Source organism: Cucurbita pepo, chromosome LG17, assembly GCF_002806865.2.
Source record: "Cucurbita pepo subsp. pepo cultivar mu-cu-16 chromosome LG17, ASM280686v2, whole genome shotgun sequence".
Lineage (NCBI taxonomy): Eukaryota > Viridiplantae > Streptophyta > Magnoliopsida > Cucurbitales > Cucurbitaceae > Cucurbita > Cucurbita pepo.
In genome coordinates, this window is record NC_036654.1 from 5,957,161 (window position 1) to 5,969,491 (window position 12,331).

The 12,331-nt window shown below is 34.5% G+C and overlaps 1 protein-coding gene across 1 annotated transcript; it reads left to right on the forward strand.

Moving 5' to 3' along the window:
* The first annotated feature begins 8,216 nt into the window (after nucleotides 1-8,216).
* Nucleotides 8,217-11,111, forward strand: LOC111778660. The gene is made up of 3 exons (XM_023658611.1): nucleotides 8,217-8,818; nucleotides 8,901-9,298; nucleotides 9,596-11,111. Exons 1-3 carry the CDS (start codon nucleotides 8,753-8,755, stop codon nucleotides 10,866-10,868), a joined length of 1,737 nt encoding a protein of 578 aa, XP_023514379.1. The 5' UTR covers nucleotides 8,217-8,752; the 3' UTR covers nucleotides 10,869-11,111.
* The last annotated feature ends 1,220 nt before the right edge of the window (nucleotides 11,112-12,331 follow it).

The window sequence follows — 12,331 nt, forward strand, 5'->3', positions numbered from 1 at the left end:
ATATAGTTTCTCTCTCATTAACCATATTTGGCGGAGAGACAATTGTTTATTTTTTATTTATTTATTTATTATTATTATTATTATTATTATTATTTGTAATAATGATATATTATATTCATTAATATTTTTGGAGGTAACGGTCCTTTTTTGGACTTTGTCTTAGCTCAGAGCCCTCACAGTTTAGGCACAACGACACAATTATCATGGGTGCGCTCTACCATTGAGCTAATAGCCCGTCGTGCGAACCTCCCGCTATGCCAAAGAGAAACCCCATCCCTCTTCTTCCTTTTTTCGCCCCCATGTCGCCACATGGGAGGGACATGGAGACGTAAAAAAGGAAATCCTATCAACTTGTTCCGACCTAGGATAATAAGCTCATTAGCTTAGTCTTACTTCACCATCCAAAAACGAAAGAAAACTGAATTTTCCCTTAAAGTTTTTAAAACACCTCTACTAATGAAAGGTTTTCACACTGTTATAAAGAATGATTCAGTTATCCTCCTCAACCGATGTGAGATTTCACATACACCAATTTAATGATTAAAAAATACACGATAAATTGTAACTTTGGTACGAAATTCATCCATCAAATCATCATATTAGAGGAAAAAAAACATTAAATTTTGAATCTTTTTAAGAACCCAATAGTCGATTTGCAATTTAAAGTAAAAAGAGAAATAAAAACATTAAAATTTGTTTAAATTAAGAGGAAATTTGAAATCTTTTTAAGAACCCATTAGTTGTTTTGCAATTAAAAGTAAAAATAGAAATGGGTTTTTGATAAAGATGAATAAATTAGAGGGTAGAGAGAGAAAGAGAAAAAGGGTAATTAATTAGTAATTATTAGATTATTTAAAAAGAAATTAAAAGGAAAAGTTTTGCAGCAAAAGCAAGAAGGGAAAGCACATGGGAATTGAAGAGCCCAATATATCCATTGGCCACGTGAAGGTTCATCGGGGAGCACGTGCCATGGAGCAGAAAATCCTCAGACCTGCTCTGGGCTTTAACAATGGGAGGGCCGCCATTGGAGGGCAGTTTATGAAGCTCTGATATAATACAAGGGGGATAATAATTTAATTAGGGCATCGTGCAGGGTGAAGGACACCATATATATATATATATATATTATAGGACCTTATCCAAAATGGTGTATGATTTGAATGAATAAGGGAATCTTTAGGAGGACTCTATGCCTTTCTATTGCCCCCTTCCTTACAAACATGTCCCGTTTTTAGAGAGAGAGATTCACTGATAATTGGTCTAAGTCGGAGTTAAATTTGAGCTATCTTCACGTGTCGTTTAACTGAGGTTAGAAAGTTAAATTCTTTCATTTTCGCATGTTGTAAGCCTGTGTTGATGTGAGATCTCGTATTGGCTTGGGAGGAAGAAAACAATCTTTATAAGGGTGTGGAAACCTGGACGTTGAGTCTCGAAGGAGACTGAATTGTGAGATCCCATATCGATTGTTGGTGGGAGAGAAGAACGAACTATTTTTTATAAGGGTATGAAAACCTGGACGCTGGGTTCTGAAGGAGAGTGAATTGTGAGATGCATATCGGTTGAAAGAGGAGAACGAAACATTATTTATAAGAGTGGAAATCTCATCCTAGCCGACACGAGTCGGTGTGATAGTAAGGAACTTGGCCTCAAAAGGGGGTGGATTGTGAGATCTCACATCGGTTGAAGATGAGAACGAAACATTCTTTATAAGAGTGTGAAAATCTCTCTCTACGAGACGTGTTTTAAAAAGTTTAAGGACAAGGTGTGAAAAGAAAGTCTGACATTATCTGCTTAGGATGTTACAGAGTAGTATAAATATTTTCATTTTATCAATAAAGGTGTAATTTTATATTAATTTAGAATGATGACGTATTAATTATCATTTTTAATACTGAATTTTAATAAATTATATATTAGCATGATAATAAACGGAAAATCAAATTATAGTCGCAAAAATATTAATATCCATAAATGCGATAAAGCAAAATTTAAGTCAAAGATGTAAAGATTCTTGTAATTAGAATCGGAATCATTTGAGATATTTCTACAATTTTAAATACTAAGCTCTTAATAATTTATTATTTTTGTTATTATCCGTTAATTTTATTATTTTCTTTTATTAGGCCATGTTAAACTTATATTAGAATATACTCGGGTTAAATTAGAATTTTAGTCGGTAGGGATCTGCCCTAAACGAGATAGGAAATATCCGTGTAGACAGAGAATGGGAGATGGAGTGGAGAACGTTTTTTTCCAGTTAGATAAATAGGGTCAGACCAAAATTATATTTCTTGTCTCGTCCAAATCCCACCATGCATAATGTACGATAGTTTTAACAAATATTTTTAAAAAATATTAATTGAAAAAGACTAATTAGTTGTTTTTTTTAGAGTAATATTTAAATACAAAATCATGTTTAATTTTTTTTTTAAATTATTAAAAATTATGCTTGAATTTTTAGAAATTAATTACGCAAATATATTAATTTTTAGATAATATATTATTTATGAATTATATCTTAGATATTATATTTTAATATTCTTTCCTATATAATTCGATTTAGAGGATATTTTATTTTATTTTATTCTTAATATTTAATTAATTTATATTTTATTTATCTGTAGATATTAGTTCGGTAGATTGTATTCTATTTAAAACACACATTTCATTCCAAATTTAATTCTATTTCTCATTCTTAACCAAATATTATATTAAAAAATAAAAACTTCAAAATAACTATTTTTTTTAAATGAAAAAAATTCTCCGGGGAATTTGACCTCGACAGACGGGATATTTAGTAATAAATTATAGCTTCCCATATATATTATATTTGATATTTTATTATAAGGCAAATATCTGCCTTTTAATTATAGTTATCCTTCCATTTATTGTTATTTTCATATTTATTTGATTATAAATAAGATAATTTTCATACCATTTAGGAGGGGTGGATTAATCAAACATTATGTTATCAGAGCTATTTTGGTTTAGCAACTCGGATTCTTTCTTTTCAATGGCTTTTGAAATCTTGTTCTTCTCCACCGCCACTGCTGGCTTTGACGCCGCAGGGGCAGTCATTATGGCTGACACATGCAGAGCCGATTGATTACTCTTTGGCTCCACCCTTTTGACCTCGAAATCAGACTCCACTCTGAGAATTTCCATTCCAATTTTAGCAAAAATAAATAGAAAATTTTGAACGAACGAAAAATTAGATACGTGGTGGGAATGAGGACAGAGAAAGCTTCCCCGTCCCCGAATATTTATATATTTTTATTAAATAATTTCTTTATTTCTTGAAATTAGATTTTCCAAATAATTCAATTTTTAGTTGAATTCATTGAGCCAATAATTTTGATACAATCTTGAAGCACAAGCTTGACTCATGTGGGGTTTTTTTTGTTGGCTCTCCCAATCTTCAGAGCTCCACTAAAAAAAAAGTCAACCATAAAATACAAAAAAAAAAAGCCAATATAATTCAACATAACACGTGTTGGCCACCAATAATTTCAATAAAAAATAACAAAAAAATAAAAAATAAAATAATTAATTTCAAGCAAATGCTAATGTCCCCATTTATCAAAATATATTCATATGCTCATTTTTCTCCTCATTCAGACATCACATGTGTTTATTTATATATTTAAACTATATAATAAGGTTTATAATTACACATTTTTCATTATATATTTAAATTAATATCCAAACTTTAGGTTAATAATTATTTATCTTTTTGCCTTTAGGTTCTTGTCTTTAACTACAAGGGCGGTTGTCCCGTTTCACATGCAAAAACAAGGACTTACTTTAGACGACAAAAATATGTATATACTTTGAGGGAAAAAAAAAACGTCTTTACTTATCATTTTCAAAGGGGGTCGTTTTGTCGTATCTAATATTATAGACGTTGAAAGAGAAAATTCATTTGTATATTTAAGAAGATACCAACGAAAATGGAGGACCCATTAGTTCTAATTTGAAGCAACGAACCAGGCTCGTGTTTGTATTCCATTATTGTTATTTTTCTTCTTTTGATTTACTAACTATCATTTATATATCCATGATCGTGGGACTCTAACAATCCTCTTCTCGAATAAATTACACCATTGAACCTCCCGTGACAACTCCTTCTATCTAGAGCACTCAGAACAAAATACACCATTGAGTCTCTCCTTAAAGTCGTCTAATCGTCCAACACTATCCTAGATGACCCTTCTTCTCTAGAGAACATTGTCGGTCTAATAAAACTCTATCAGGGATCTTCATCATGACTGCACCTTTGAGACTCACGTCTTTGTTCAACACCTAAGCCACTATGACTATACGTTCGGGACTCACAACTTCTTTGTTCGATATGACTCCGATAACGTGCAATAATATACATGTTGATGATGTGTGTGTAAAGAAGAGAGTGCGATGTATACGTGGATGACAACCAGGATGAGGTGAGGTGTGAGAGAAGGCGGCAGCAGCAGCTTATATGTGCATGGAGAAACGGCTTTTGGTCGTCCTATGACTAAGCCCCACTGGCTGGTCCCTAAAACCTTACCCTCTTTCAGGGACACAGCCCCAAGGGGGGGCTGCCCTTCTGTAGGGTCCCCTGTCCTTTCATCATTCTCTCATGCCCTACCTCTCTTTACTTCCAACAATCATTTACATTTTGGATAAGTTTCCCTAGGGGACCTCATCATTCTATCATCTCCATCTACATATACATATATATACATACATATATATATACATACATACATATATATACATACATATATACATACATATATATACNCAACAATCATTTACATTTTGGATAAGTTTCCCTAGGGGACCTCATCATTCTATCATCTCCACATACATATACATATATATACATACATATATATATATATATATATATACATACACATATATATATATATATACATACACACATATATATAGATACATATATATATATATATACATACACATATACATATATATCTATATATATACATACATACATATATATATACATACATACACACACATATACATATATATATATACATATATATATATATATATATATATATTTTTTTTTTTTTTTTGCCCAATAAATTGTATCGGGTATGAGTTTTGTGGATTCATAAAGTATTTTTAATCATAGTGCATTAATAATTGCTGGATAGAAAGAAAAAAAAAACGTAAGATTTTGTTGAACTAACGAAATGCTTAGAAAATCGAACTCGAGTGACGTCTGTGAGATCCCACATCGGTTGGATAGGGGAACGAAAAATTCTTTATAGAGGTGTGGAAACATCTCCCTAGTAGCCATGTTTTAAAAACTTTTGGACTGACAACTATTTGTAACAGGGTCAAAGTAGATAATATGTGCTAATAGTCTTGTTTTAAAAACTTTTAGACTGACAATTATATGTAATAGGGTCAAAGTAGACAATATTTCATGTTTTAAAAACTTTTAAGCTGACAACTATATGTAACAGGGTCAAAGTAGACAATATCTGCTAGTAACCATGTTTTAAAAACTTTTAGGTTGACAACTATATGTAACAGGGTCAAAGTAGACAATATCCGCTAGTAACCAATGTTTTAAAAACTTTCAGGCTGACAACTGTATGTACAAGGTCAAAGTAGACAATTTTGGTAATAGGGAATTTTTATTGTATTTTTGTTAATTTTTTTTTTAAAATTATTTTAAAGAAAAATGCATAATTATTAAGTTGACTAACTTCCATTAATTTGTTAATTTAAGATCATTGATTGAAAGTATTTAAAATTCAATTAATTGCATTAATTTATATATTTTAAAACAGCTATATCTAATAATTATAAAATAATATTAAATTTTTTTTCCCCAACTTCCATCACAAAGAATGAATTGGTAGAATATTAAACAAACTTCTTGTTATAATCCAAAACGCTGTCGTTTATGTACTGCCAATCATTGTTCGTAAAACAGCCAACAAGGCAATAATGAAAACCAAGAAAACAAAATAATAATAAAATAAAATTGATGCTGAGCTGGCATTATGGCACACTCATCCTTGTCATGATTCCAAATCATTAATCGACACGTGGAGGCATTATATTTGAGTTGTAGTTTGAACTGATTTTTGGTATTGCCATTATTTATGCCTCGATTTAAGCTTTTTATTTATTTATTTTTTCTTAAATTATGTGATATATAAAGAATTATGGATTATAATTAATATAATTTTAAAAAATGGGCATTTTTATTTGATTATGTGGGGGAAAATTAATTTCTTATTTTTGAACTTAAAATTAAATGGGTGAATTAAATTTAAGCTTTTGAGTCCATTGTTAATATATTAAAGAAATAGGTATTTTTATATAATTAAAAATGACGTGGCAAGAGAAGGGTGATGTGGCAGAAGAGAAGGGCATAAAAAGGGGAAGAAATTTGAGGGCAAAATGGGAATTTTGAAGAGAAAGGGCATATGGGATAGGTAGATATGGGTATCTAAGTACATGTGCATTCATTAAAATGAGAGAGAGAGAGAGAGAAGGGCATGAAAATGAAATCAAAAGCAAAGTCCCAAAAGGAAAAGCCATGATTCTTGTGCTTTCTTTTCTCTTGAATAACTAATATGCTCGAGTATAAATCGAACGATTAACGGTTGTTTTTTCGAGTTTAAGATATGGGGTCGAATTATCGATCTTTACGATGATAAATTGTGTCTTATTCATTGAATTATTGTACACTTTAGCTCGTTATTGTTAAACTCACGATTTTAAAACGCGTCTACTAAAGAGAGGTTTCCACATTTTTTATAAACAATGTTTCGTTCTCCTCTCCAACCAATATGAGATCCACAATCCAACCCCTTGGGGTGGGCTCTAATACCATTTGTAACAGCCTCCAAGCCAACTACTAGTAGATATTGTATGTTTTAGCCCATTACGTATGACGATCAACCTCACTGTTCTAAAACTAGGAAGGGGCTTCCACGCCCTTATAAGGAATGTTTCATTCCCCTCTACATGGGATCTTACAATTATACTCAAATAAGCTAGTGATTAGGTACCAAATGGATTCTGGGTACAATCCTCTCGTCTATAACGTAATATTGAAAAAGAGTCAAATGGGTGTGAAAAAATAGGTTAGCAAACAGTAAAAAACCTAACAAAAACGTGTCAACACCCAATTGAAGTAGTAAGAATGGGACAAAAACGTCTAAATCTAGCTAAAAAAAACACTCGAAGTTAATTATATAATTGAATTGAAATAAACTCGTTTACAATAAAGTTTTGATTTGAGAAAAATTAGTGTTTTGGATTAAGAGAAAAGAATTGGATAAAATTAAAAAAAAAATGTAATAATTGTAACATGGGCATCAACCCTTTTGGCAACATAGTTCCTATTGCAATGAAAGAGTAGTTGAGATTAATGATGTAGGGGAAGATTATTGGCTAAAGAAAGGAAAATCATTGAGACTTATTTATTTATTTATTTATTTTATTTTATTTACTAAAAAAATGATGAATTTAATAAGAATAATAATTATGATGGTTAAAATAGTAAATTTAGGGCGAACGGAAATAAATAAGCCCACATCTTTTCCACACGTCTTTTGCTTACTTTTCAGCCAATTTTATGGCGTTTTTAATATATCTTTTTCAAACCGGTGGTTCAATCCAATCCAATCACCCGTGATGAAATAATTACCCCCACTATCCGGTTTCTTCTCNGCCCCCCCCCCCCCCTCAATCTTCCTTCCCACGGAAGAAATTAACTATTTTAAGAAACTAAAAAAAAAACTATTTTATGTTCGGTTGAATAACAATTTTAATTTTTGCTTAAATTATGTTTGTAGAATTAATTTTTATTTTTATTTTAAAATATTTAGTCTAGTTTAGTTTTAAAAATTGACAAATAAAAAGGCTAAATAATTATATAATGAAGCTTTAATTAATGTAATTATTTAGTTGTTGATCTTTTAAAGCTTTGAACCTGAATATATTAATTAACGGGTTTATTATATAACAAAAATTTAGAAATATATATTTTTAAAACGGAAATAAGACTTCAAAACTTTATTTTCTTTTCAACAATTATTCTTATAAATATTTTATCTGTTCAATTATAATAATTATACACCAATTTAAGCTAACTAAAAAAAAATGTTATTTATTTATTAATTAAAAAAAAAAGAATTACTTAGGGTGGGGTGACATGGATGGCCTGGCCACGTGGGCCCCACTTACCCTCTAGACTTATAGGACACCTAGCCCTCCCACTGTAATTTAGAGAGAGAGAGAGAGAGAGAGAGAGAGAGAGAGAGAGAATCTATTGTGTGCTGCCAGCTATGAAGCTGAAGGATCAAAGCTTTCCCTTGAGGTCAAAGCTGGCATTTTTCCCTTTCTTTTTTCCTCTCTCTCTCTCTACACTCCCCCTTCTTCTTCTTCTTCTTCTTCCTCCTCCTTCCCCTTATTTACTCTCTCCCCGTTTCTTCTTCACATTTCAAATCTCTCTCTCTCTCTCTCTCTCTCTCTCTCTCTCTCTCTCTCTCACTCACAAATTCTCCGCCATTTATTAAACACAAATGTTGCACTGAACCAAAGAACAGAGCACATCGAGAGAGGGAGAGAGAGAGAGAGAGAAGAAGAAGAAAAACAGAGCCCCTGTAAGGCTCAAGGGAATCCCCATTCCCGTGTTCACATCTTTGGTTTATGAAGGGTGTCTGATTCTTCTTCTTCGTCATCATCGTCGTCGTCAACAACAACAACAACAACAATGGCTGTCTCTTCCCAATCTTCCTCCTCCTCTGACAAGAAGAACTGGTGGCTTACCAACAAAAAGGTAAACATTACTTCAATCCCCACCTCATTTTTTTCCTTTTTCTCAAATGGGTTTTTGATTTTCTTCAATACCCACATTTCAGATTGTTGATAAATACCTCAAAGATGCTCGAACCCTCATTGCCACTCAAGAACAGAGAGAGCTTTTGGCCGCTTTGAATCTCATCGATGCGGCTTTGGCTCTTTCCCCTAAGCTCGAACAAGCCCTCGAGCTCAAAGCCAGAGCCCTCCTCTGTCTTCGCCGCTTTAAAGATGTCGCCGATATGCTTCAGGATTATATTCCGAGTTTCAAGATCGCCGGTGACGATTCCGGAAGCTCCGATGGCTCCTCACAGCTGCTCTCCAAGGACCGAGTTAAGCTTCTTGGATCCTCCGACTCGCCCGGTTGTGACTCGTCCTTTAAATGCTTCTCCGTTTCCGATTTGAAGAAGAAGGTCATGGCTGGACTCTGTAAAAACTGCAACAAAGAAGGGCAATGGAGGTAAAAGACAAATCGGAAATCCTCTGTTTTATTGATTTTTCTTTCTTCTTCTTCTTTGGGGGTGTAATTCCTCGTATTAAATGCTTTATGGGTTCGGCTTTTTATGTGATGTTATTATTGCTATTTATTATCATGATTCAGGCGACATGGTTTCTGTTGGTTTTTGAGTAAATGCTCCGCAAACTGCAAACCCCATTATTCATTTCTTCTTTTAAACCTTTTGTTTTCTGGGTTTTTCTTGGGCTTCCTTTCTCTGCAAGGTTCCTCTGTTTCTTATCTTGATGGGTTTTGTTGTAGATATTTGATCTTGGGTCAAGCTTGTTGTCATTTGGGGCTGATGGAAGATGCCATGGTTCTTCTTCAGACTGGCAAACGCCTTGCAATGGCGGCATATCGCCGTGAGAGTATATGCCGGTCTGAAGATAGCTTCTCACTGTCTGATTTCCCTTTCTCCGGTGAGATATCGACCACGATGCCACCGAATACGCCGCCTCGAGCTCTCTCCGATTCTGAAACGATCACCAATCTCCTTAGCCACATTAAGCTTCTCATTCGGAAGAGGACTGCTGCTCTGGCTGCCCTTGATGCTGGCCTCTATGCTGAGGCTATTCGTCACTTCAGCAAGATCGTCGATGGTCGCCGAGGTGCCCCTCAAGGCTTCCTTGCTGAATGTTATATGTATAGAGCCTCTGCTTATCAATCGGCTGGTCGAATTGCAGAGGCTATTGCTGATTGCAATCGAACACTGGCACTGAATCCTAGCTGCATTCAAGCTTTAGAGACTCGAGCTGTGCTTTTCGAAACGATTCGATGCTTACCGGATTGTTTGCACGATCTCGAACATTTGAAGCTTCTGTATAATACCATGTTGAGGGATAGAAAGCTGCCTGGTCCGGCTTGGAAGCGACAGACGACGCGATACAGAGAGATTCCAGGGAAGCTCTGTGCGTTAACTGTCAAAATTCAAGGACTGAAGCAGAGAGTTGCTTCTGGAGAAACTGGGAATGCGGATTACTATTCTTTGATGGGGCTGCGACGAGGGTGTTCGAGGTCCGAATTGGAGAGAGCTCATTTGCTGCTATGTTTACGACACAAACCCGATAAAGCTACAAACTTTATCGAGCGGTGTGAACTTTCAGACGACCGTGATCTCGATTCGGTTCGAGACAAGGCAAAAATGTCAGCATTGCTGCTATATAGAATGCTTCAGAAGGGATACTCAAGCATAATGGCAACAATCTCCAACGAGGAAGAGGCAGAGAAACAGAGAAAGAAAGCTGCAGCTGCATTACAAGCAGCCCAAGCTGTTGCAATTCAAGTGCAGCAGCAGCAGCAGCAGCAACAACAAGCTCAAGAATGCAAGCTAGAAAGAGAACTCATCAAAGCTTCAAACACACAATCCAAACCTCCAAAACCCGGACATATCAGCACGTCGACCGCCAAATCCTCGGACGACAAATCAGCATTCCAAGGAGTATTCTGCCGTGATCTTGCAACAGTCGGTAATTTGCTATCGCAAGTCGGATTAAACCGACCTCTCCCGGTCAAGTACGAGGCATTGAGCTGCTAAATTCACAACTACAAATCACAAACCAATCTGTAAAACATGGGATTTGGAAATCTTGAGGTTTTTGGTTGATACGGCAGGGAAATCTCTGGTTCAACTTCTCTTATTTTTGTACAAAACAAAACCATGTTCAAAAGAAACAAAATTACTGCCGGAAAAATTTTGGTCCCTGTTCTTCATTGTTCTTCATTTCTACTGTTTGTACAGAATCATCATCATCATCAGTTCAGCTTCAACATTTCATTATCTCTCTCTCTTTTAATTTAAATTTTCAGTGAAGTCTCTTTCAATCTCTTCTCTTGTTAATGAGTTTGGTGGCATTGAATTCTCGGTATTGGCATTGTAATCTTCAAATTGCAATGGCAGAGAATAGTTCAGAACCAACCCATGTTTGAATTCATTCATTTGTCTTATCCCATTTTCTCTTCTTCATGGGGTTGGCTTCTATCAAGCTGACAAGTCAGCAGGTCCTCCAAGTTTCAGATTTTTGAAAAAAGCACCACAATGGGTGGGGGTAAAACTGCAAAAACATGAAGAAATTTGTTCAGTCAGCCGTAGAGTAGAAGGGAGTGGCAGAAGAAAGCTGATGAGCTTATGAGTTTGGTTTGGTTTGGTTCTGTAAAGGAATTGTCATTTCATTCAGCCTTTTACTTTGGACTTTGTCTGTCTCTGTTCTGAATCCTTTCACTGTTCTTGCTTTGTTGTTGTTGTGCCATTTCTTTTCTCTATCCTCTCAGCTTTTCTTTTGGATCTAAAATTATTGCTAAGAACCCAACTTTTTACATCGAATTTGATTCCTTCCTCTCATTGTTCTTTTCTCCCTTTTCCATTTCAGAGAGAATAACATGCCATTTTCTTTCTTTTTACAACCCTATTGTAGATTGTCCCGAGTCATATGGTTCCGAGCTCGAGAGTTGAGATTCTAGAGTTCTAGAGTTGAGTTTGCCACTCGGTCCTATCTACTCAATTCTTTTTTGTATTTCAGTTTAGTAACATGTAAAGTGTAAGATTCAAACTTCTGACCTCTTGATCAAAGACATGTCTTAACTAACTAAGAATGATACATATACTTGAACTACTAAATTTCGTTTTTCGAACTACATATTTTGGGATACCTAAAATAGTGTGAAGCAAAGGGTAAAATGGTTTTCCATTTTTAACCCATTGAAGGTAAGACGGTAAGTTTTTGGGTAAGAAAATCCAAACACATTTAAGGAGGGTTGTTGAGCAATCAATTGATATTCAGCTTTTTAACCACAAAATGTGCAGTAATTTTGAATGATTTAAGGAGTGGGATGAATGTGGTAATTTTCCTGCCACCTATGAGAAAAAGGTAGAGCATCATTATATGGAATTGATTCTTGTTTGTTCACTTTAATTAACACAAAGCCTAGGATCAATTGATTGCTAATGTTCTTCCTCTGCCCCTTTTATAAAAGCTCTCTGATCCAATACCAAGAAAAAGG

What these genes read in the sequence shown, in the direction of transcription:
- LOC111778660 (XM_023658611.1), top strand. Translation starts at nt 8,753, where the DNA reads ATGGCTGTCTCTTCCCAATCTTCCTCCTCCTCTGACAAGAAGAACTGG. An exon ending in GGTGGCTTACCAACAAAAAG is followed by an intron (nt 8,819 to 8,900) that starts GTAAACATTACT and finishes CCCACATTTCAG; the next exon opens with ATTGTTGATAAATACCTCAA. An exon ending in AACAAAGAAGGGCAATGGAG is followed by an intron (nt 9,299 to 9,595) that starts GTAAAAGACAAA and finishes GTTTTGTTGTAG; the next exon opens with ATATTTGATCTTGGGTCAAG.